Source organism: Carassius auratus, chromosome 6 (assembly GCF_003368295.1).
Source record: "Carassius auratus strain Wakin chromosome 6, ASM336829v1, whole genome shotgun sequence".
In the NCBI taxonomy this organism is placed as follows: Eukaryota; Metazoa; Chordata; class Actinopteri; order Cypriniformes; family Cyprinidae; genus Carassius; species Carassius auratus.
Genome location: NC_039248.1, coordinates 24,899,178 through 24,924,935, shown reverse-complemented (window position 1 = coordinate 24,924,935; position 25,758 = coordinate 24,899,178). Strand labels below are relative to the sequence as shown.

At 38.3% G+C, this 25,758-nt stretch overlaps 3 protein-coding genes across 6 annotated transcripts in view; all 3 read left to right on the top strand.

Moving 5' to 3' along the window:
* The window catches only part of chd6 (chromodomain helicase DNA binding protein 6), a 35,946-nt gene extending 27,061 nt beyond the window's left edge, over window positions 1-8,885 (top strand). For 2 of the 3 annotated variants that reach the window (XM_026265958.1, XM_026265960.1), the window contains exons 32-38: window positions 671-810; window positions 1,007-1,222; window positions 1,552-2,028; window positions 2,535-2,765; window positions 2,997-3,134; window positions 3,217-3,321; window positions 3,943-8,885. In XM_026265958.1, the coding sequence (XP_026121743.1) occupies window positions 671-810; window positions 1,007-1,222; window positions 1,552-2,028; window positions 2,535-2,765; window positions 2,997-3,134; window positions 3,217-3,321; window positions 3,943-4,992 (2,357 nt within the window). In that variant the 3' untranslated portion in view covers window positions 4,993-8,885. The remainder of the gene's footprint in view (window positions 1-670; window positions 811-1,006; window positions 1,223-1,551; window positions 2,029-2,534; window positions 2,766-2,996; window positions 3,135-3,216; window positions 3,322-3,942) is intronic. The other variant, XM_026265961.1, reaches the window with a different exon arrangement.
* Window positions 8,886-9,738: 853 nt separating this feature from the next.
* rbl1 (retinoblastoma-like 1 (p107)) lies at window positions 9,739-19,033 on the top strand. Of its 2 annotated transcripts, XM_026265957.1 has the most exons (22): window positions 9,741-10,023; window positions 11,182-11,315; window positions 11,515-11,715; window positions 11,795-11,859; window positions 12,191-12,319; window positions 12,839-12,984; window positions 13,099-13,163; window positions 13,320-13,506; window positions 13,613-13,779; window positions 13,896-14,008; window positions 14,120-14,223; window positions 14,323-14,460; window positions 14,589-14,753; window positions 14,826-14,961; window positions 15,223-15,456; window positions 15,547-15,737; window positions 15,820-15,996; window positions 16,500-16,571; window positions 16,788-16,872; window positions 16,963-17,111; window positions 17,207-17,371; window positions 17,672-19,033. In XM_026265957.1, exons 1-22 carry the CDS (start codon window positions 9,865-9,867, stop codon window positions 17,840-17,842), a joined length of 3,153 nt encoding a protein of 1,050 aa, XP_026121742.1. In that variant the 5' UTR covers window positions 9,741-9,864; the 3' UTR covers window positions 17,843-19,033. The 2 variants fall into 2 exon arrangements, with proteins under 2 accessions (XP_026121741.1, XP_026121742.1); XM_026265956.1 differs by having other exon boundaries at window positions 9,739-10,023; window positions 16,788-17,111.
* Window positions 19,034-19,978: 945 nt separating this feature from the next.
* On the top strand, window positions 19,979-22,631 carry LOC113103137 (uncharacterized). Its single transcript, XM_026265955.1, has 3 exons — window positions 19,979-20,546; window positions 21,307-21,628; window positions 21,962-22,631. Exons 1-3 carry the CDS (start codon window positions 20,051-20,053, stop codon window positions 22,257-22,259), a joined length of 1,116 nt encoding a protein of 371 aa, XP_026121740.1. The 5' UTR covers window positions 19,979-20,050; the 3' UTR covers window positions 22,260-22,631.
* Window positions 22,632-25,758: the final 3,127 nt, after the last annotated feature.

The window sequence follows — 25,758 nt, the reverse complement described above, 5'->3', positions numbered from 1 at the left end:
TGTAGTAGCTCCAGGTCGATTGAGGTTTTTAATATTTCATTTAATTCTTTGCAAAACTAGTAATGGCAGTTTGGGCTGTTTACCCTGTTGGAGAAAAGCATCTTAGTAGACTTCGCTGGTGTAAGCTAGTCTAGCTGGTGTCCTAGCCTGGCCAAGTTGGTGTTTAGCTTGTTAGACAGCTGTTCTCCAAGTCTGAACACTTAAGTGTCCAAAAGCTAGCAAACTGGATCAACTTGAACACGTTAGGAGACCAGCAAACAAATTTTGGCTGTTTTAGGCTCACTTTATTGATACCAGAAGTATGTACACATCTGTTTTAGGGCTGAAAACATTTTAGATAGAAAAGACAGTGATGAAAGTGGAATACCTGACTCCTGACTGTTGAATTATTGATAATTATTGATGTTGTGGCCGCATTACCACCTTTACTGTGCATTAAATAATTCAACAGTTTTCATCAGTTATTTCTAATTGTTGACAAACACTAGTCAGATTTGCTGGATGGAATCACTTCTGTACTGCTCAACATATTGAGACACATTACATGCTGATAAATGATTTTCTCACTGTTCAAAAACCCAGTGGAAAACATAAGGAATAAATAATTTAATAAACAATTTAGTCTCTTTTTCTCCCAACATGGTTTGAGTAATAATTGTTTATTTTATAGCATTATTGGGAGATGTTGATGGACCACACTTTGCATTGCCCATGTGTGAGATGGCAGACAGTGTCCATGAAATAAGGGAACCAACCATTGCTCAGCTTCTACAAGAGAAAGCACTCTTCTCGTTCTCAGAGTGGCCTAAGGTATTGTCATGCTGGTGATCATTCTTCATCAATTGGTTATACTGAGAAGATATTGAAAAATGTGCACATAAGTCTTCTCTGAAAATTAAATAAGTAAGGCTAAAGTCAGCCCATAGCATACCACTAGACATGTATCAGTCACCCGTTTCTGCAGTTAGACCCATTTCATGCTCTGTTTGTCTTTTGCTCCCTATAGGACAGAGTGATCATCAATCGTATTGATAGTATCTGCCACACTATCTTAAAGGGGAAGTGGCCTTCCTCCAGTCAACAGTATGAGTCTCCCACCTCTTTGGCTAACACCTGCGTGCCCAGCAGTGCCCACCAGAGGGCAGGATTTCTGCCTACCAGAATGCCTATATCTCAGAGCCTTAACTTTAACCTCTCACACACAGTACCCCACTTACCAAAGGTAGGTGTGAGATCACATCATCAGACAAGAGAGTCCTTTACAAAAAAAAAAAACAATTGGATTGTTTTTAATCCATCTTACTACTCTAAATATCATCAAACACCTAATAAATATCAGGATTGCATTTGTTTATAGCCCAGCATTGAATATCATTCATGCAGTTAAACTGATCAAATTTTTGATAAAACCATGCTATTTACTTACTTAATATGAATTTGTCTCCTTTGATTTGTTACAAAATGGGTTGCAAAACTCTTGAGATTTAATTAAATGAAAAATGGAGATATCCTTTTTTTATTTTTTTTTATTTACAACTCTTGTCCCAACAGGAGCGGCTAGTGGCCCCAGCATTTCTCCCTGAGCTCAAACGTCCGAGACGTGGGTTTGAATTCGAGGCAGAAGTCCTTGCCAAACCAAGCCAGCTTGGAGAAAAGATCCAGGTTGGCTTGCCTCATCGTGCTAACGCTCTCCTCCTTAATGGTTGGCAGGACGCTGCTATTGACCTCTCCAAACCAACAGAGCTAACAGTTGGTGGAGACAGTGGGTCAATTGGTCAGATGAGCCACACTGTCCAGTCAGCACCCCATAAAATAACTGGGATAGGCTCCATACAAGGCTCACTGGGATTGGATATGGCTGGCATTTTGCAGGCTGGCCTGATTCACCCTGTCACAGGGCAAATTGTCAATGGCAGTCTTCGCCGTGATGACTCAATGTTGAGACGGAGGAGAGGACGGAGAAGAAATGTAGAGACTCCTGATCTCAGCTTTATAAAGGGACAAAACATGAACTTACCTGAACAACAGGTTTGTGGAAACACATGTCAATGAAGTGGATATAGTGGGACACCCAAAGATGAAAATGGCCCCGTGTGATTCTAGCATTGTACTATTTGCAAATCTACTCTTCTTTTCTGTGTAAAGAAAGTTTAAAAATTAAAAAAAGTTGAAAGTAATGATTTATCCCGGCAAGCTCAAAGAAGTAAAAAAAAAAAAAAAAAAAAAAGCACCATAAAAGATTAAAATCCTCATTCGAAGTGGTATGGGGTACTTTTTTGATGTAACTTTTATTTGGGGTACATTTTTTTAACTAATTTGATGTTTTTAAAAAGATATACCGGGACAATATTTAAAATATTAATATGACAGATCTTATATAGTCTCTTTTGTGATGCTGAAACAAGCTTAGTTTCAAAGTTTTTATTTCAAACATGGATTTTGCCTAAATAATTTTTGATGCTCATATGGCATCAGTTTAACTCTCAAATCCATTTAACTGGCAAATGTTGTATTAATCTTTGTATACTCCACAGAGTGGGTCAGAGAGTATCAGCCACCCTGTTGTGTCCTCCACATCCTCCCAGTCAGAGGGCCCTCCAGCCACCCCGACTACACTTCCTACTCCGCCTGCAGCACCCTCTCCAGCTCCTCCTCCGGCCTCAGAGACCCTGAATGTGAGCATGGACAGGGAAATGGCCAATAAAGGCCTAATGGAATGGCTCCGACAAAACCCCAACTACAACATGGAGCTTTCTGCTTTCCCGGTAAGTTATTACAAAACATCATGTTGGTTTGTGTACTGTTAAAGAGCTTTAAAAAAAAAGTTGCAAGGTTGTTAACATTATTTTTCCATCTAGAAAGATATTTGAATGATCCTAAATGTAAATGTTTATTGTATACTGCTTATATATTATAAGCCTTGATACAAGTAATATATATTATATTTAATGCATTACTATAATCTAATTTATATTGCACATCTTTCTTGGTCTCAGAATGCAAACTTATTGCACAGTTTCCTGGAGCGTCCAAAACAGAGAAGGCATCGCTGCAAAGACCCATCCAAGCTGGACATCAACTCTCTAACTGGGGAGGAGAGAGTCCCGGTAGTGCACAGAAACACAGGCCGCAGAGTAAGAAAACACGCAAACACACTCCTAGAACTTTATTTGTTTATTTAATTTACATTTAATTTGTCGATTCCTCTGGTTGCAGCTTGGAGGCGCTATGGCTCCAGCGATTAAAGAGCTCTCCCGTTGGCTCGACGCAAACTCAGATTACTCTGTGGCTCCTGATTGGGCTGATGTGGTGAAGCACTCGGTGAGTCATATGTATTCTGTCTAGAAAGAGACTGGAAACTGCAAGAATATGTAGTAAATTGAACATATTCTAATCAACAAGGTTGCGTAAAATGTATAGGTTCCGAGTGGAAGAAATCGCAATCTTGCTTAAGCACTAAACAGTCCTTGAGTTTGCCTTGGACAAAAAACATCTGCTAGATGACTAACAGTATGCATTTTTACTGCAACAGTTTCACAGGTTCTGTGTTCATGTCATCTGCATGAAATCCCCTATATGGATGTCTATAATAATCTATACTATAGTTTAGAACATTCTATTGTATATTCATTTATTATTAGGGTAGGTATGGTGACACTGATTTCTTTTAATTATATTACTATAGTATTATTTTCATATTAAAAATGTAAAAAATTTCACTACTTGAGTGTCAGTGTTTCACTGAAATACATTGTATTGTAACCCAAGTTTATGAGTTCTGCAGTTATATGTAACGTGTGCACTTTTTTTTGCAATTAATGAGAGTTGACTCAGAGTTAATAAACTTTATCTCTTATATATGTGCAATTTTTATTCTATACATTAATAATATAGTCTTTGACTTGTAAACCAACACTAAGTTTCTGTATGGCACTGACCCAGGGTTTTCTACCGGAGGGCAAATTCACACGCATCCTCTCTGGCCCTGTGTGTCGGGATCCCGGTCCACGTAGAAGAGGCAGGCGACCCCGCAGTGAGATGCCCAAAGCCCCCGAGCTCACCGCTGGCATGGGACCCCTCTTCATGAATGGTGGGCTCATTGGCAGCATGGATCAGGTTAGCTTACCCAATCTCCGCAATGTCCCTGGCATCCCGCTAACCGGAATCATGGGCTTTCCTCATGGTTTCGCCACTGCCGTACTGTCAGGAGAAGATGCCAAGAATGGACTCAGCATGCTGCCCATGATGCTCCACGGTATGGCCGTGCAGCCGCCCATGTACAGCGCACACATGAGTGGGATGATAAATCAACCGCTGTCCACAACGACGTCCACTGCAAGCGCATCCTCCACTTCAGCGAGTGTGACTTCGACAAACTCTGCAACCGTAACCTCAACCTCCAGCCCGGCGGATAGTTCGGAATCTACGCCTCAATGTGAAAACGCAAGCTCTCCGATGAGCACGGAGAATGGGAATAAGGAGGATGCAAAGCAAGGAGGGGAAGAGAAGAAAGTGTCCGCTTCGGTGTCTACAGCTGCAGCCACTAGCAGCAGTAGTAGTAGCATCACAAGCACCGGCAGCCATTTGACCTTTAACCCTTTTCTAATCCCGGGAATGTCACATAGTCTGTTGTATCCACACATGTTCTTGCCACCGGGCAGTATAATGGCTCTGCCCGCTATGCCTGCAGCAGACAGCACGGGCAGTCCCAAGAGGAAGAGGAAGAAGGTTAGGGAAGAAGGAGCAGAGGAGGGAAGTGGCAATGTTGTTGTGGAATCGAAGGGGGTTAAAGACGAACAGACACTCGAACAAAAGAGCCAAGAGGGCGGAATGGAAGATGGCAGACCTGATGTAGATTTAGTTCCGGTCAAAGATCCTTCTGACCTTATAAAAGCTCCTTCTGAGGATAAAAGTACTGAGGAAAAGGACAAAAATGAGCTGGGAGAGGAAACAGAGTCAAATGCTCAAGGCTCTTGTGACGGTGGAGACTAGAATGCATCCTCTTGTTTGGGCTGCAGTACTTTTGTGTGTGTCGTGTCAGTAAAAGCTTATGTATAGGACTTTGATTATCAATGTATTGTTTATAGATCTGCCCTTGTAATTTCACTGACATCTACCTTCTGCGTGTGTGCTAAAGAAATAGACACTTGAAGCATGCAAACACTCAGAGGTCTCGATTCCTAAAAAAGGGACAACATCATCATTGGTGTTAGCGCGTTTCTTTTGCATCATAGGGAATGGCTATTCGGACGATTCTGTCTATTCATGGAGAACGCTCTTAGTGACCCCAGCATTTTCCTCCTTCGATTAGGTGTTATTCACTAGCATCTTTCACAGATTCTCAGAAAGTGGTAGGATGGCGGTCTCACTTCGTAATGGTGTTTTGGATCACGCTCTTATAGTTGCATAAGACCTAGATTCATGTTTTAAAACATTTCTCTGAATAATGTACAGAAAACACTCATCCCATTGGTAGATTACCAGCAGAGCTGCATCTGATACAGTCTCGATGGATCACAGTATTTTGTTCTTAGTTGCTTGCTGCTATGTATTCATTTTAGTGAAGATTTTAACCTAAATCCTTAACAAAGCTATAGGTGGCATGAGTGCAACATGGTGAGTGCAATGGAAACTCAAAAAGAGCAAGGCTTGAAATTGATGGCCAAGAACAATCCTGAGATTGATCTGTCTTTTGTTTTGTTGGTCATGTCGTTTCCACATGGTTGCTTTGATAAGATGTCCCCGTTGGGATGCTACTAATTATTATAGAGGTGGCTATATATACCTAGGGGTGCTGCAAGTTGAAGAGTGAAGGGTTAAGGCCGTAGATGAGACTTGGTTCTAAATGGTTTTGGAACACGGGCTTATAAAATACGTCTGATGCAAAGCAGTTGGTAGAAAATAGTGAGAACTCTGTTTTTAGTGAATTTAAAAGAATAATTCACCATAAAAATTAAGGTTCTGTCAGCATTTCACCCTTATGTCATCCAAACTCGTATGAATGTCTTCTGTGGAGCATAAAAGCCACATGCTCACATGAAGAAGTGGCTGTCAGTCTTCAAAAAGGACCATAAAACTACTCCTTATCACTACTTTTCCTTATGCAAAGCTACCTTGTGTCTTTAGATAACTTGGAATATAGTGCACAATTCATTTGAGCTACTTTTATTGTGCATTTTTTGAAGTTTCATAACCCCTGGTCAATGTGCTTTTATGTGGGGAAGAGCAGTCTTAAAACCACATGAGGGTGAATAAAATATGCTGGAAAGTTAAGTTTTAGGTGAAATATTCCTTAACCAAAAAAATCTTTGCAAATCCCTGTTTTTGTTGTTTTTTTTTTTTGTTGCCTTCACTAAAGCTCTTAGGTTGATGGGGTTTGACAGAAAGACATCAGACCATCTCATCTCCTCATGGGTAACATTGCTCTTATTTTCTCTGGTGCATTTGAAAATACTGTAGAGTACAACCGACCGAGATTTTTGAAATCATGTAAATCTATCTATCTGTAAATTGCTGTTGCTTTTGTTTACAAGCACACATTATTTTTCCTCGCCAGTATGTCTCATATTGGGAGGATGTGTAAAAAAACAAATCAGCACTAGTGTTTCTTTTATTTGAAGTACTTTACACTAGTTGATAACCAGAGATAATTGAACTCATCTTCTCCTCCAGTCTCAACAGGGTCTCTCTTTTATGGGAGTTTTCATTTTCATTTTACACGTCTCTTTAGTTTGTTTTTCAGTTTTCAGATGTGAAAACATTTTTTGCACAGTCTGTTTGGTGAATGTTTACCTGTAATTGTGTTCTGTCTTGTTTATGTGTGTTCGTGTGGACGCATGCGCACGCTTGCACATGTCACTTCCTGTACAGTTTGACCTATGTAAACCTGTACTGTAAATTTCTTGTTAAAAAAAAAAAAATCATGGTTACCTTCAAAAAACATGCTGTTGTTGCCTTGTCACATTATTTGTGACACCATGATGTAATTTATTTTGCTTTTATTTCTCTTTTTACAAATTCACCAAATAAGACATTTCCCCTTTCTCATCACATCTATTTTATTGTGTTCACTTCACAATGCCTTATTTAGTGGTTTATATTGATGTTTGTTACATCTTTATGTTGGAAAATATATATCAAAGTACTTGTGTACGGTGTCAACGTTTTGGGAAGCAGTCTCAGTCATACTAGTTCAAATCTAGTTGGATAGATACTGGCCTTCTTGTGCATTTATTTGTGTAAAACTGCAGATTATAAAACCTTTCAAATAACATAATCTTTTCTCTCTCTCAGCTCATTCAAAGCAGTATTGCAAAGCACAAAGTCTGCTTGACTTTCAAAAATGTTGCATTGTTAGTCTGAAAGCTTACCTCGGACCTTTCTCTGTTGCCTACACTGCGGTGTCAGTAACATCTGGTGAACAAAAATGCACAGACCTCGTCTAGACGTCTGGATGATTGTGTTATCCTTGCTTTTGACTTTGAGAAGTTTGTATCTCCATTAAAGGTCTTCAAAATTTTACGAGAAGCAGAGCCAGTATGTGTACAACTGGATAGTTCAGACAGTTAGACTGAGAATGCTGCGTTGCTGGTTGTAAGTGTGTTGATTTTATAAATGTACTGTTTGTTGGAAATGTACAGTTTGAAAACGCAACAATATTGTTGGAATAACACTCCAGTTTAATTCAATTTGAACCACGGTGTTTGTTTGAAAGGAAAGTCTCCCTGGTGCAGTATCTGGGCTCATTTGAAGATCAATGAATATATATTCAATTCTATGTCCTAGTAACACTCCAGATACATATTTTTGTCTTTCACCCTAGCTGAAACTGTTTGGTAGTTCATCTACAAATCTGATCAATTTCAGTTCTACCTGTATTTATTGTTTTACTGTCTCAGCGTTGTCTCCCTGTGTATTGCAGCGTTGTCTCCCTGTGTATTGCAACATGTACATAAACTTGCTGTCTCCAGGTTTTGGATGTGTTCCTATATGGGATGTCTACACTGATCCATAAAAGCTGAACTGTTCTCAAAACCGTAATGTTGACTATCTGTGTGTATAAATACATCTCTGGATAGTTTCTCCCAGACACTCTTGAGAGCAAAAACCCTTCCCATTGGACCCCTACCTCCATTTTTTCATGGGTTGATCAAGGGGAGATCTTTGTAGTAGCTTTGCAGAGTGCATTTCCGATGGGAAGTGAGAACTGGGGAATTTGTGGTGACATGCCAGTGTCATTTTTTTATCAGACTCTGTCAGCATTCAATAATTCCGATGCTTTCAAATATGCACGTAGTAAGAGGCTGGATTTTGCTTTGCCACTGTCAGTATTTGCATGTCAGGACCTGCCAAAAACCCAGTCACAACATCTGAGCCAGAGCAACATCCCATACTTTAAAGTGTATGCAAGTCAGGCTACTATGGAGTGTTTCTTATAAAAGCTGCTTAGCCAGACAGACTTAAGTCTTTGGTGTTCACGGCACACTAGAGCATCATATACCACGCAGAACTGTGCTTGCGTCACGGTTGAGCCTATATGTTGGAGGTTCTGTTCCTCAAGATCTTGTAGAATAACATTGAATGAATTTGATACGATTAACGATGGTCAGTGTTCATGACGGAAGAACTGTAAATTCGTAGTTACATTGAAGCAAGTGCACTATATTGGGATGATTACACAAGATAAAAAGTGAACTTGTATACTTGGTAAGAAATCATGAAGCAATGCTGAGAGTCATGGGTGTTATTTTTATTTTATTTTATTTTTTTGGGGATATTTTGTTTTTGTTCGACTAGCTCCTTTACGCCGATGTGGACCAATCATATAATTCAAACCATGGTATGTGATCTTTTATTGTGCAATAAAAGATGACTTTCAACTTTCACGTCAATGTCTTCTGTTGATCAGTTAGTCCCCTGCCAATCATTTTTTAAATGTGCAGGGTTTTGTTTTTTTTTGTAGTTCTACAGTAGTCAACATTTGAAATGGTTCAAAAAAGTCCATCAAAGTTGTCCTAAGACAAGAAGCTATTTTGGTTTTAGGTTTAAGGACAACTTTGAAAGGTTTTGATCCACTTGAAATGTTGACTAGTGTATTTTATTTAGTTTTTTTTTCTAGCTAAAGACTGATATTTGTAGTTGCACAAATCAGTGATTTAATTTATCAAATAATGAATGCTTAAAGTCATTAAATGTATGGTCTCTGTGGAGATTTTAAATTTTATAATTCATAATTACATAAATACAATAATGTAAATATAATTGTATTTACAAGTATAAAGGATGGAACGTCAAATTAATAAGGTAAGCATAAGATGAGATGGGGGGGGGGGGGGCAAGCAACAAAACGGGACATTTTTGTAAAACTGCTTACACAATTCTCATGTCAATATAATTAGTAGTAATTGTAATTAAATATTTTTACGTATTAAGGATAAACAGGTAAAATGATAAAAGTATAATATTCAACATGAGACGGAAAAAACAGGCAACAAAATGTGACATTTTTGTATTCGTGTATTGTGTTACAGATAAAGTCCAGGAATAAAGAGTGAAACAGCCGACTTTATTTTAAAGACAGAGCTTATTATATTGTGTTTATGTTCTTCATATTTTATGTAATGCTTTTTGGTAAACACGGCAAGGAAGTTTAAATCCTCCATGCTTGTTTGCTGTCGTCTTTGTTGTTGTAATGACGCCATCTACTCCTGTTCGCCCATTGGCGGAGAGGAGCCTGTTTTCGCGCCATCCGCGTGTCTCGGCATTGTGGGATAGCATCAGGAGGTCATCGGAGCTCCGGGTCAACTCCGTGTTTTATTAAAACACCTTTCTTTGGACATTTACGGATTTTAACGGATTCCAGCAATGCGTGGAGATGAAACGGATTCGGAGTCCGTTAAATCAGCCGATGGTTCGATTCGGAGCAATCTCGAGGCGCTTTGTCAAGAGCTCAATATGGACGAAGAGACGGCAGCAGAAGCGCTTGAGAACTTCAGCTCGATCTGGAACACGTACACGCTAGAGGTGCGACTTCAATTCACATTTAAACAACGACCAAGCTAACGCTACATGAACAGCTGATGCTTTCTCCCTACCTTCAGCTAGTCTGTGTGTTTATACAGACATAGTCAAAATAACAAGTAGCCTACTAGTAGCGTAATGGCATTCACACTGGATTTCTCTGACGTAACGTTACCATGGTATGCGAATGGGTTACCTTGGTATGAATACCATTATACTACCATAGTAACGTTACATCTCGAAAATACAATTGTTGTACCGGTGTATTATGTTACACTAATACGCGTCCACATATTAATTCTGAGAAATAACCTTTAAAACGCTTCAGAAATGACCAAGGGTTCCCTGATATGTCACATGACATTCACAAAGGGATGAGAAGATTAGGAAGTCTGGGAAAGATGCGTGTTTCCTCACTGGCTGCTAGATCTGTCAGACTTCTGTAGATTAAAGAGAAGTGCTGCTCATTTTATTCAAGCTTAACCTTGTAAAAACTGACATACGAAATAATGGTCACGATAATTGAATTTATTTGAAATTCCAGATTATTAAAAATAAGATATAAGAAAAGTTTGTTTTGTATCATATCTGATGCATTAGACGTCCATGGCTTTTTGGAGAGTATGGGAAAAAATACTCGGAATAAACAGCTCAGAGTTTTTTGTTTACTCCATGAAAACATTATTCGATTTGACAACAGAAATCAAATAAAATGTGTGTACACGGATGTGCCAAAGGTGAAATTCTTAGGTGCATGTCTCTGTAACATGGTAGTATAAACAACACAATGTATTGTGTACAATTGACAGTGTATATCTAAATAATAATGCTTGAATTTTACACAAGATACACAATATACACAAGGAATAGACAATGTACACAGGAAGTTTACATATGTTATAACCCGAATGCAGTCACAGTAATCCAAGATGTGTAAACCACAGCCTGAAGGTGATCATTTTACAATTATACTAAAAGGCCTAAAAAATTAAAATCTATCAATCATACGACAGAAAGCATGCAGTCGGTTTTTCAGCAAGGCTCTGGATATGTTGATGATTTAGAGGCCTTGGAAATGAATGATTCTCATGATACGGTGGGCTTTAGGGTTGATTGACCTCTGTGTGATGTGTTGATTTGTGTTGTGTTTGGTTGTGTCAGGGTGATGTCGTTCACTGGCTGGCCTGCTCTCTGTATGCTGCCTGTAGGAAGAGCTCAATCCCCACTGTGGGACGGGGTGTGATGGAGGGCAACGGCGTTTCCCTTACAAGGATCCTGCGCTCGGCGAAGCTCAGGTAATGCTCTGGAACAGATACCTGTGGGATGGGCGTCCTCTCCTCTAATTTCAGTTTATTTAATGGAAAAGATTTAGTTTGAGTAAGAAGAGATACAATGGCTAGAGCATTTATTGTATGCATTCAAGGATTTTTCATTTGTCATAAATGAAGGTGTTTGTTTTAAGATGGGAGTGTTGTTGTGCTCTTTTTCTTCTAGTTTGATTCAGTTCTTCAGCAAGATGAAGAAATGGTCAGACATGTCGAACCTCTCTCAGGATTTCCGCAGCCGCATAGGTCGACTAGAACGCAATTTCGAAGTGTCGACTGTGATTTTTCGGAAATTTGAGCCAATATTTCTGGACATGTTTCAGAATCCTCAGGTTGAACCTCCCCGGATGCCTAGAAGCCGCAAACACCGGTAAATCTGCCTGCCTTTTCTCTCCTTTCTTAACTCTCTTTTGAAAAAGAAAATGGTAACATATTTCTTTCTTTTGTAGGCGTCTTCCATGCCACGTCAGTGATGTCTTCAAGTTCTGTTGGACTCTGTTTGTGTATACAAAAGGTAATTAGACTGAAAGAAGCCTTCCCTGTTTAAACTACAGGCCGTCAGTGTGGTATACATAAGCCTACTTACACACTCTGTATCATATAATGCTATTAACCATGTAAAATAAAAAAACTGTAAAAAAATTTTGCAGCCATAAAGAATTAATCATTTGTGAAGGTTTACCTTCAAACAAGAGTAAAAACCATGTATTTGCAAAAGTTTGGGATTGGTAAGATTTGTAAACATTTTTTAGGGATTTTTAAGTAAGGGAAAGGAGTGTTTCGACTTATCTTAGGCATTCTGAATGCTAAAGTAAACTCATGACATGATTTCTGCTTTATTTCAGGCAATTTCCGTATGATAGGAGATGACCTGGTCAATTCGTATCACCTCCTGCTCTGCTGTCTGGACCTGGTGTTTTGCAACGCCCTCATGTGCTCCAACAAGAAAGATCTCATCAATCAATACTTCAGAGGTAAAACTCCCTTCGCCTCACTGTGAGAGTTTCCTTGATTAATTGTTGATTTTCTGTTTACAAGTCATTATCCTTGAGAAGGCAGACAGAGTTATTTTAGAGTTCGAGTCCATTGATTGCATTAGAGGAGTTACTTGCAAGGTAGTGCACTTAGTTTTGCAATATTGACTGAATATGTGAAGTTGTAGTTAATTTAATACGCCACAACTTCTAACTGTTCATCCACGACCCTATGAAATGGTTTGAGATCTGTGTTCTTTCCTGTATTATCAGATGAAACAGAAACATGGGTCAGGCCACAGAGCATCACAATTATATCACAAAAAAAAATTTCAGTCTACTTGTTGTGTTCAGTATTTTAGGAGTATATTAGTATACGGGTGTCACAATTTAGGACTGAGATATGAACTGAACTTTTTTCATCGAAAACAGTCTTAAAAGATTAGTTTATGATCAGAATAGTAGGTTGCTTTGTTGGAAATGCTTCATTTATAGTCTTTTGCTCACATCTCTCTTTAGGACTGCCGAAGGATACAGAAAACTTGGAGGAAATACCCTGTGTCATTGACAAGTTGTGTGAGCTGCATGATGGGTTGGTGGTGGAGGCCAAAGGCATAAAGGAGCACTACTTCAAACCCTACATAAAGACACTGTTTGAGAAAAGAGTGAGGAACACGCACGCGCGCGCACACACACACGCACTTTTACATCCAGTCTACACTGCAAGAACATCATGATTGTGTACAGTTGGGCTAAAAATATTCCCTGATTTTTCTCAGATATTAAAAGGTGATGCTGAGACTCTGACTGAGTTGCTGGATACCCCAAATTTCCAAGACAACAAGTAAGCATATGCCTTAATTTCTGTAGAATTTCTTTGTTCTTTTAGACAGTTCCAACAATTTTGCATTCAAATAAAAAGATGTAGCATAAATTGCATATAAGCATAAATTGAAATGCTTTCATTAGTAAGTACTTGTATATGATTTTCTTTCTTCAGTAAATCCATAAATCGTGAGTATGAGGAATATGTTTTGACTGTGGGGGATTTCGACGAGCGGGTGTTTCTGGGAGCTGACGCAGACGAGGAGATCGGCACACCTCGCAAGGCCACCGCCGAGCCTCCATCAGGTCAACTATCCGCCCGCATGCACGTGGAGAACCACCTTCAGCAGCACTTTGAGAAGGTACTGAAGATTTCTTTCACTGCTGCTACATTGAAGTAACATTTTATCATGCTAATTGTCTTACTGACCCCAAACTTTTGCCTCATCCTTTTGTGTTTTGGCACAGACGCGTTCCCTTGCTCCGTCTACGCCTCTAACGGGTCGACGGTATCTGAAGGAGAAAGAGGTGCTGGTCACCCCCGTTTCCTCAGCTACCCAAAGTGTGAGTCGACTGCAGAGCATGGTGTCCGGCCTCCGAAACGCTCCGAGTGATGCTCTGGTTCAAATCTTTAAGTAAGTATCTGCAAAAATCATGCATGTGTGTCCAAGTATGCATAACCCATCATGATGGCTCTCAGTCCTCAGTGTGTTTTCTTCACTTATATTTTATTTTCACCTTGTTTTTATAGTTCCTGCTCTCGAAATCCCACTGAGTCCATTCTGAACCGAGTGAAGACCATGGGAGAGAGGTTTAAACAGGCCTACACCAAACCCACAGATGACCTGCCAGGAGCACATATGGGTCAGATATACTGCACATTAAAAAAAAAAAAAAAAAAGATGTTTAATTTAGGCTATTGTTATGAAAGCCTCATATTTCGTCTTGTAAGCAAGTGCTGGTTCTTGTGTGTAGATTTTGCAGAGAATCGTCTGAAGCTGGCGGAGATCTTGTACTTTAAGATCCTGGAGAACATCATGACTCAAGAGATGAAGAGATTACAAGGGAAAGACATGGCGGTAAGTCAGTGTAACTGCTAAATCTGGAAAAACCATTCAATGTGTTTTCTATCTACAGCTCTTACTTTCTGCTTCCTCTCTTCTCCTGATCTCTCTCAGGTCCTGTTGGAGCAGGAGGTGCTCCATTGCTCTCTGTTGGCGTGCTGTCTGGAGGTGGTGCTGTTCGCGTACAGCTCTCAAAGAACATTCCCCTGGATACTAGAAATCTTTCAGATCCCACCATTCTACTTTTACAAGGTACAGAACAGTGTACTATTGCCTCACGTTGCAGTAGAAAATTATTGAAAAGCACAACAGACTGTTAAGACCTTAAAGAAAACGATGTATTTTGAAGTACTAAAGCAAATGTTCGTGTGTTTGTGTAGGTGATCGAGGTGTTCATCCGCTCCGAGGAGGGTTTGTCCCGAGACATGGTGAAGCATTTGAACAGTATAGAGGAGCAGGTGCTGGAAAGCAAAGCCTGGACCAGAGACTCGGCCCTGTGGACGGCACTCAATAACGCTAATAATAAAGTCCCCACTGTAGAAGAGGTACATACAAACCAATTTATAGGGTGAACTTATTGTAAATAAAATTTAACCTGTTTTGTATTTGATTCTTAGGTGAATTTTCCCAGTAATTTTGACACGGGCAACAATTCAGGCGGTCCCACTCACCTCCCGTTGGTGGCGCTATCTCCCATCGTCCACCCTCGCATCAGGGAGGTCCGCACAGGCCTGGGCTCCAGCGCACGCAAAGGTGCCACACATCTCATAATGAGGCTAGACTTTGAGAGTGCATGAATGTGAAGAATATTAAAGGAGAGGGACGTTTCAGAGAGCGTTTATTTGAGCAAAAATGATTGGGAATGTATTTGGTCCATTTACCGTTTTAAAATGCATACACTAATGCATATATAAAAGATTACACTTTATTCATTTAAGTAACACTTTAAAATAAGGCCTTTTTGTAGTTTGTAATAAGATGTCCTCATATGGCTAATATTTATTTCTCTCTTAGATGTCCCTCAGTCTCCCATCTATCTCCACGACCGCTACAGCTCACCTGCAGCCGGCAGCGCTAAGAGACGCTTGTTTGGTGACGATCCTCCTCCACAGTCCCCAGTGAAAAGAATCTCAGTCACTCCCATCAAAATCATTCCCAGCAGCACAGAAAACAACCAGAACACCAGCACAACGACCGTCCTCTCCATGGCCACAGGAAACGGCCAGCAGCTCACAATTCCACTGCCAGGTACCACTTTTGTTTCTTGTCGACATCTATTTGACAAAGAGACACCACGAAATTGTGTTTTTGTTGACGTGATGGTTCCTCATCCTTCAGTGGTAAAGAACCAGACGGGCGGCATCACAGTCATCCAACTTCAGGCCAATGATATGCACCCCCTCACCGCTCAGTTCTTACTGACCACCTCCCCCAGCCGAACCGCAGCTCCACCCGCCAGCTCCGACACACAGCCACCGGCCGTCAACAAACCCCGGCGCACTGGATCCCTCGCCCTCTTCTTCAGGAAGGTGAGGAAATGTGTGCTGGGCTTTTTTTCCCACCTGCTCTTTGTTAGCGGAAGTGCATATATGCTGTTGCTTGTCCATTCAGGTGTATCATTTAGCCAGCGTGCGTCTGCGAGACCTGTGTCTGAAGCTGGACATCTCATCGGAGCTGCGAGGGAAGATCTGGACGTGTTTTGAGCACTCGCTGCTGCACTGCACTGACCTGATGAAGGACCGGCACCTGGACCAGCTGCTGCTCTGTGCCGTCTACATTATATCAAAGGTACGGCTCTTGAAATGTGCCGAGTTACTGCAAGAACTACACTAGCTTTCAAATTTTAGTGTCAATTTTACAATCAAGATTTAGTGTTTTTTTTATGAATTTCTTTCTCACCACGGCATTGATGCACACTTGCACTTATTTATATACGTTTATATTTTTAGTGAAAATACAGACATATTGTGAAATATTATTGCAATTTAAGATGTTTTCTATTTTAATATATTCCAAAGTGTAAATGTGTAAGTATTCCCGTGATGCATGCACAGCTGAATTTTCAGCATCATTCCTCAGGTGTCTTCAGAAATCATTTTAATATGCTGATTTGCTAAAAAGAAAACATTTCCTATTATTATTATTATCAATGTTAAAAACAGTCCTTGCTTAAGAGTTTTAACTTCTTTAAAAAATACATATTGACGCAAACTATATAAAGCAGAATTATCTCTTGAGGGACTTTCATTTAAATTTTTTTTTTTTTTTGGACTTGTTCGCTGCTTCTGCAGATCACAAAACAAGAGCACACTTTTCAGGACATTATGAAATGCTACCGAACCCAACCTCAAGCCAACAGTCACGTGAGTATCAACAGTCTTAGTCTTTCCAAACCTGCAACTGTTACTTGTGTTTTTTGTTGTTTGTGCATGTTTCATGTGGAAATGCATGTAAATTTTAAAGGTACACAATCTCGGTTTGCCCCAGCTACCTTATGTAAAAAACATCGAGCTTGAGCTGTGATGACTGCACATATGAGTCTTTGGTGCATCCACAACATCTCGTTGGTGTGTTTGTAGGTGTACCGCAGTGTTTTACTGAAGAGGAGGCCCAGAGAACAGCAGACAGATGAGAACATGGAAGTGGATCCGCCGGCAGAACAGTGTAAGGATAAATGTCCTAAATCTTTCTTTATCCTTTTTTTTTTTTTTTTATTGCATTTTAAAATATTTGTATTTATTTGTTTGTTTACAGCCAATGAGAGGACGGAACAGGCAAACACAACAGAGGCTGACAGCGAATCAGAGGAAAGAGGAGACCTCATCCAGTTCTACAACTCTGTTTATGTGCTAAAGATGAAATCGTTCGCTCTCAAATATGCACATTCCACACTTGATAATAAGGTTGGTGTATTACTGTCTCTTTTGAAATCTCTCTTTTTCTGTTGTTGATATTTTGGAAAAAGTATTTGACACTTTCTCCCTCTTTCTCTATAAAGATGGAGGCTCCTCCGTTATCTCCGTTCCCGTCGGTTCGTTCCCAGCCCCTCTCTCCTCGCCGTATATCTCAGAGACACTCCATCTTTGTCTCTCCTCATAAAAACAGCTCAAGTCTCACACCCAGTAATGCTTACACGTACAAGTTCACTGGCAGCCCATCAAAGGTTAGTCAAAATACAGGATGTCACAAGCATCAAGAGTAATATTTCCCTTAATGGAATATTTCATTAAAAAAATGGTAACATCCACATCCCTCCAAATCCCTATGACTGACTTCTGAGGAAAACAAAAGAAGGTGTTCTGAAGAATGTCTATATTCAATGAAATACACACAGTGCAACTGAGTATAATCATAGTCTGTATAACTGATTGGTTACATTTCTATTAAATTAAAAATCAAATCCAATTGTGTCTTTTTACATTTGAATGCTCATCCTGTACGTTTTTTCTCTGTTTCTCTTCAGGAGCTGAGTGACATAAACCAGATGATCCGTCAGGGTGGGGTGAGCAAGAAGCGGGCGTTCACCATGGAAGGTGATGAGACTGAGTCTCCATCTAAATGCCTGCGGCAAGAGAACGACGACGTGCTTCTCAAACGCCTGCAGGATGTGGTCAGCGAGAGAGCGAGTCTCTAAGCTGTGGGATGCCCGGTCTCCTAACAGACCCAATATAAAGCCAAAAACTCTTCCTGTGTGCTGCTCAACGACTCCAGGATGTAGAGAGATGCGACAATCAGTCTCTTATCTGTTCAGAATCCAGCACATTAATTATGTCACCAAACAGTAGCAAAGCCAAAAATCATGACAGATTTTTTGTTTTATATTACACCAGGATTTTTGAATATCAGGGAGATTGGTATAAACTTAATAGTTTTATACCGAATCATGTATCATGTTTTTCATGATGCTCCGCATGCTTTCATAAGTAAATTCTTACGTTTTTACAGAGATATTCTGTATCTGTTGTTTTCTCAATCAAGTGACCCGTTTCTCCGGTAGAATCTCCCATGATCTCCCAGATATATTAGTGATTTTTATTTCATTTTAATCAAGTGATTTACTGGCACAATGCACTGGACAAATTGAATCTTTTTAATTTTTTCGTTTTGATTTAAGTGTGGTTTTTGGTGAACCTGCCAGTGGTCGCATTAGTTTTGCAACAATCCTGCAGTTTTTTATTCAGATGCATGTTATCTACACCTCTCTATTAATTGTAATGTTTCTCTTTAGAGTTTAATATTTAGTATTTTCTCCAAACAGTGTTCCGTTTCCTGAAATGGTCATGTTTTCAGTGCATTTAACATTTTTTCCATCTTCTGGCTCATGTGGTGTACAAATAACTTTTTCAACACTGTTTGTTAAACAGTGATACAGCTATACTTGTATCATTTGGTTCAGCTCATGTTATTTCATTAACATTAATTGGTCACATGCTCGATGAGGTCGAAGTGAAAGGTGTGTCCTTTGAATCATGTGATCAGTGCTATAGTATCTGTATTTCTCAGTATTGTCGGTTAATTTGGGATTGCAGTTTTATTCTTGTACAAATGTTTAGTTTATCCATTGTTCTTTTGCCTTCATCTAACTCCATCTCTGATGTCCAACACTGTTGATCTCTTTGCAGTTGGTGCTTTGTATATTCTCTGAAATACTTATTTTATATCTGTTTATACAAACTCCATATTTTAAGCTCCACCTTTTTCCGCAAAACAATGCTCATGTACTGTTTGTAATTTAGCTTTATTGTAATTGTTGGTTTAATCAATCAGCTGTTCGGCAGTGAGTGCCTTAGCATGTACATAACAATAAAATGTATCCATTCTCAAATATTTTTTTCCTTATTATGCTGCACTTGTATCTGAAGATATGTGACACTTTTTTTTTAGCTCATTCATCCCTTTCTGATCTAAAAATGTAGAATACTTGTGTTATGGAGGAATCGGATCCAAGTAAATACTGAAGTTGGATAAGAAAGTTGACAATTGAAAGTTTTTATTTTGTGTAAGTTAAATTGCACAATTATGTGCAACTAATGCACAATGACCCTGAGATAGAATATCAAGTATTTATTTGTGTATTTATTTATTGACCACTTAAGCGCATCTCAACATGTTTATTGAATGGCTTTGGTTTTAATTTTGTTACTAAAATGTGACCCTGGACACAAAACCAGTCATAAGTAGCACGGCTAAAATATTAGTAATAGCCAAAAATACATTGTATGGGTCAAATGATAGATTATTATTTTAAGAAATATGTTCCATTAAGATATTTTTGTAAATTTCCTACATTATATAACAACTTAATTTTTTATTAGTAATATGCATTGCTAAAAAAAAATTAACTTTAAAGGTGATTTTATCAATATTTTTGTACCTTCAGATTCCAGATTTTCTAACAGTTGTAAGCTGTATCTCGGCCAAATATTGTCCTATTCTAACAAACCATAAATCAATAAATAAATCTTATTTATTCAGCTTTCAGATGATGTATAAATCGCACTTTCCTAAAAACGACTCTTATGACTGGTTTTGTAGTCGAGGGTCACAAATATGTCTGCTACGTTGTTATTCAAAATAAATATAAAAACCATAACTGTGTCCAAAATCTCTTATTATTTTTTTTTTAATTATTATTAATTAATTATTTAATTTTAATCTTATTATAAGTGCGTGATGGTGTACCATTTATTAGATATGAAAAATGAGCGCGCAAAGACGCTAGTGGGCTTGCGGCCAGCAACTCTGAGCCAATCACAAAGCTCAAAACGAGTGACGCACATACGTCTTGTACTCGCAGGCCTACGTGACGCGCGAGCCCAGAATCAACTGATAGTGTGTATAAATGAACCCTTTGCGTGATTTACCAGGATTTCCACGCAGCGAAATGTATGAAGAGATGTCAGTAGACAGAAACTGGACGGACACCGAGACGAGGGCGCTGCTGTACATCCGACAGGACGATGAAATCAGTAGGCAAATCAGCGGAACGGTTCGCGACTCTCTTATTTACGCTGAAATATCAAGGCTTCTGCGGGTGCAAGGGATTCACAGAACCAAGCAACAGGTCACCAACAAACTGAAAACACTCAAGCAGAAGTTCCTGAAACTACACGAGCATCACAAAAACAACGGCCACGGCAGAGTGTACTGGAATTACTATGATCTCTGCAAGTCCATCTGGGGCAGCAAGCGCTCCACAGACGCTTTAACAATTCATAATAACGTGAAGCTCGAAGAGCCCCAGAGTACATCCATCGAGGACGCGAGGAACGAGAGCAGATCCACAGACATCGAGGTGTCAGTCAGTCACGACGAGGAGACGAACGACACGATAGACGGTGTGTTCATGTGTCAAATAGAAAGATCATGGCCACATGACTTCACTTGCATCTGCAGTGCATTTCGCGTACTACAAATATAGTATGCGAATCAGTGTGCAGTATACACGACAAAAGCTGTGCATACACTTTTTTTTTTCTTTTTTTTTTTTTTTTACAACAAATTAGTCAAGGGGAGGCTGTTTACACTATCTACTTAATGCTTACTACTGCAAACACAATATGTACAGATTTATTTAAAGTAGCTTGTGACCATTTAGTATCTTATAATGTTAACAGTATACAACTACCTTTTTGTTATACTACCTTATTTACAGGTTTAATTCCACAGCTAATGTCCAGTTGTCATCATCTTTACAAGACATAACATAGTAATTTAGCATTTTAACTAATATTACAGTGTATAAAAAATTCCTTTCAAGTGAATAATTTATATTTTAATTTAATAAGACATCACGATTTTTATGCTTAATTGCTTAAAATGCGACAAATGTTGATTTAACTAAAGGTTTCATGACTTAATGAAAAGTTATTTATTTATTTATTAGTTATTAATTTGTTAAAAATAATTAACAACAATATTAACATATTTTGTTTGCCTACATGTCATGTGACCATTTAATATGTTTTGAAATTATATTTAATGATTGAAATATTCACTGAAATATTTTAAGTCAAAGGGTGACAAAAATATTTGGGAATCTCTACCTGAACGTGAATAATGATGTACATATAGAACTGACTGTGTTGATATTTTTAGTTGGTGCTCAACCTGTGAAGAAGAAGGCCAAAAAACATTCCATTAGTGACTCTGTGAGAGCTCAAGAACCTCTCCACGTGCAGAAGCAGAGGGAGTATGAGGAACGCTTGCGAAGAGAAGCCAGAGAAGAGCAGAAGGAGGACCGAGCGAGTCTTATGGCCATGTGGAAGGAGATGATGGAGTTTCAAGGGAACCTGTTAAAGGAGTTTGTTCACCGCCCATCTCTGCCTTCACATCCATTTTATCACAGACATGCTCTTCACAACCAAGGATGCTCTAGTTTTCCAAGCACTGGCTACATGGCACCGTACGACTCCCCACGGTATGAGCACAGACATATCTTAGACATAAGTTATGTCTTAAATGAATGTAAACGGGAGAAAATGGTATGTGTATCGATGTACTGGATTTGTGTCTTAAAGTGACAGCTGCCTAATGTACCTGCTGCTGTCTGTGTCTTTAATGTTGATCAAACAAAAGACAAATCTCTGATCTTTAGTTAATAACTTTAAGAATCAATATATATTTAATCTATATAGTGAAGGAATTAGGCAGTTTCCTTTTTACATTCGATTTTTCAATCTCTTGCTTGAATGCTGTTGTTGAATATATTTTGTCACCATTTTGCTAATTTAACAACTTTGCCTTTTCACAGAGCTGAATCTGAGAATGAAAGTGCAATCTTACATGAGGAAGAGGAGCAGGAGGAAGAGGAGAAATATGTTATCCCAGCTGAGATTGCACCCGTGTTGGACGTTCAGCCTGTTAACTGTGCAAACGACAGCCAATCAAACACAGCAGAGACCGTTTCACCCCCACCTACACAATCAGCAGGAAAGAGCGATCTGGAGATGTCTGTGCTACGCAGACAGGAAATAGTCTTACAGCTTCAGGAAGAATACTATTCACTCAAAATCAAGCATCTGAAACTCAAGATGGCCAAGGATTCCTGACCGAACGAGGAGTGTAAACTGTTCTGCTCTCAGCTGGACTGTTGAAATTATCAATGTGTATGTATGTGTCTGTGCATCTCATATTCCTTGTAGTTCATATTACATATTTTAACCAGTAGATGGCAAGGTGGTTACTTCATATTTTTCCTGGTGTCTACAGACATGTCCAAGAGAAATTAACAGGTAGGTCTAGATCTTTCTTTAAATATGCAAATATTTATAAACATTTGCTAATTTTTATGGCAGTTTTTTTTAAGACATTATTTTGCAAAATACTCTCCATTGTCTCCACTAAACATAACTTGTCTTATTATAAATGATTTGTTGGTTTATGTAAAACCGGCTTTCACAATAAATTCCCGATGGATAACAGTCTTGCTCTACCTTTTGATTTCTGTTTTGCACATTACAGCAGTAAAATGTGTTGCAAATAGATTTTAACGTTGACTATAAGAATTAACGTGAGCTAGACATTACTCTGCTAATGTGGAGTATGTCTATTATCATTACCATTTTCATTAATTGAATAAAAGCCATGGAGTCAGACACATAGTATTATTAAAAAAACTAAATCAAACGCAAAAGTCTTGGTCACCCTTTATTTTAATGTCCAATTTCCGTTATTGACAAACCATTAACTATGACTTTTGCCTCAATAAACTCCTAATTTGCTGCTTATAATAATAGTTATTCAGGTAGTAAAGTTTAGGGATTGAATATGGTCTTGAGATTGACATTTATTTTAAGATATATTAATTATTTCAAAGCATTTGCATGCTCATGGTTCTCCGATGTCAGTTAATAATCACATGACATGTAGGTAAACAAAAATAAAATGTATTTTTTAAATAATTGTTTTATTTGAATTTGTTTTATTCTAAAGTTATTCATTTTTCATTTAAAATGTTTCACTTAATAATGGCTTTTTATTATCTCTCAACCCTGTGCAGTTCCTTTGTGAACTCCAGATCGGGAAATGGTTCAATAAAAAAAAAAACCCAAAGCCTTATGCTGTTATTTGTTCTGTACACAGCTCTTACAACATCCGAAAAGATTTAAGAGGGACCAAAAATGCCATAAAACTGCTTCATATAGAACTTTTAGACTTGTGTTAAAGCGCACAAGTCTTATGGAGTATTTTGTGTTCCCTCGCATCTGTCAAACTCCAGAAAGGCTCTTTTTGAGCTTGACAGACACGGGTCACTGTGAACTCTGGGTGTTTGGCAAGAGCTGTGCAACAATTCTTCAAAAATGTCTACATTTGTGTTTCACAGATAAAAAAAAAAAAAAAAATACAAGCAAACAGGTTAGGAAAAATGTGAGTGAGTAAATAGTGACAGGATTTTCGTTCTGAAGCCGCTCCAAAAGCTCCAGCTATTATGTTTTTATATCATATATGTATTCTTTTTTAAATATCACTGTATTTCTGTTGTATTTTCACATTCATCTCTCTCTCGTTCCAAGTCTCCCTCCTGCTATTACTTCTCACAGAAAGACATTACATTTATACGACAGACCGACAGCATTTAATTAATGCATTTGGCAGATACTTTTCTCCCAAGCAACTTATATTGCATTTAAGCATGCATCTACTACAAGTGCACATTTGATCAAGAATCACTGAGAATAAAACCCATGATCTCAGTGTTGTCAATGCATGCTCTGTTTGGGCTATAGAAATGGAGCCAAGCATTTTGGCTTGTCCTTAAATTTGTAAAAACAAGCTAAAGTTGTTTGGTAATGCATTACCAGCTTGTTTGCCTAAAAAGTAGTCTCATCACTAATAGCATAAATTAGGTGATTTTACAGCTCACATAACATATTTTAAAGTGGAAGATTTAATTTTAGTGCTTAAAAAACACAAGTTGCACATTTTAAGCCCACAAAATGTGTTTATTGGCATCTTTGGTTCCATGAAGAACTTTTCTCATCCATGGAACTTTTCCATTGAACAAAAGGAAAAGCTTCTTTAGATGTTTTAAATTGTTTTTCACACTAAAAAAGGAAAAGAAAAAAAAAGTTCACTGAAAGGTTCTTTGGGGAACCAAAAACAATCACCTTTTTGAAGCTATTATGAGTGCATTCCATCCATAGGCATAAATTATAAATATACTGTACACTTTTTTTTCTTTAACTGAGAGATGAGTTGAACATGTCTGTGATAATCGATGAAATGCCACAGATGCCATTCATAGATAATACATTTGTTGGAAGCATTCTGTCTGGAGCAGAAAGTACATAAATTGTAACCTTAAAGTATCTGTCAGGGCTTCACATCATAAAATGTCCATGGGGCTTTGTTGTAAATCTGAATTTCTATGACACCCCTGTGAAACTAGAAAGTAATTAATAAATAACTGGAATAAATATATAAGAACCTCACAAGAGTTCTCCTGTGGTTTTCCAGCGAGAGGCTGATGAGAAATGTCAAACATAATGGGCATGGTTTTCTGTGAAGCAGCTGCTCTCGGGGTCTTGCTGAGTGGGTTTACACTTAACACTTCCCTCCTGGGTGAAATGTTGCCCTCAGACTCCTAGAGAGATGACTGTTAGCAAGTGAAAAACACTGCGATTCTTCAGATGCTTTGGAGTGAGTGTAGACTCTGGTGTTGAGCACAGTGAATGTCCCAGATTTGATGTTCTTTTAGAAAAATACATGAATTCTTTACTCTGAGTGATTTCAGCTTTGTAAAATTTGTGCCTGGTTTTCAGTGAATTCCCAAGCAAACATTTGAAAGTAAACGCTTACATCATGGGAATATCAAATGCTTGGTTAGTTTCAAATTTCATATGCATTTTAATTGAGAATGAATGAAAAGTTTAAGCATGCCCTATCAGTGTTTGATTTAGTTAAAAAAAATTCTGTGGATTTTAAAATATTTTGTCCAATTTTTCCTTTATTGTCTCTTACACTTACAATACTGTTCTACAGCAGCCTGACCAATAAAAATCAGTTTTAGTGCATTTAATAATTAAATTATATTTTATTCATATAAACATTTTAAAAATGTAAATATGTATGTTGTATCTATTAACATTAATACATACATATACAGTGTGTGTATATATATATATATATAGTATGTTTTAAGATATGTATACTAACATTAATCTTGTGGATCTTTTTTTCATTTATTTATAGATTTTATTTTTCATGATTCTTTGATGAACACAGAATAGAAAATAAAAGCATTTATATGAATTGAACTGACTGATTTGTACAGTTTGAAAAATATGTCTCTACTGTCAGTTTTGATCAGATTGAAGCATATTTTCTAAACCGAAAAATAAAAAGAAGGCCTATAAAAATAAAAGTAGGTCTATAGATATTACTGTATACACAACCTACATTAAAATAGAAGATACACATGCTGTAAAATTGTTAGTTTATGTTAGTCCAGAAACATATTGTTACCAAATCATTATAGCTACTTGCTTTATTTTCACTTCTGTTGGTTTTGTCAAAGCTTTAAAAAGAAAAGGGGTCCTGCTGTGAAAC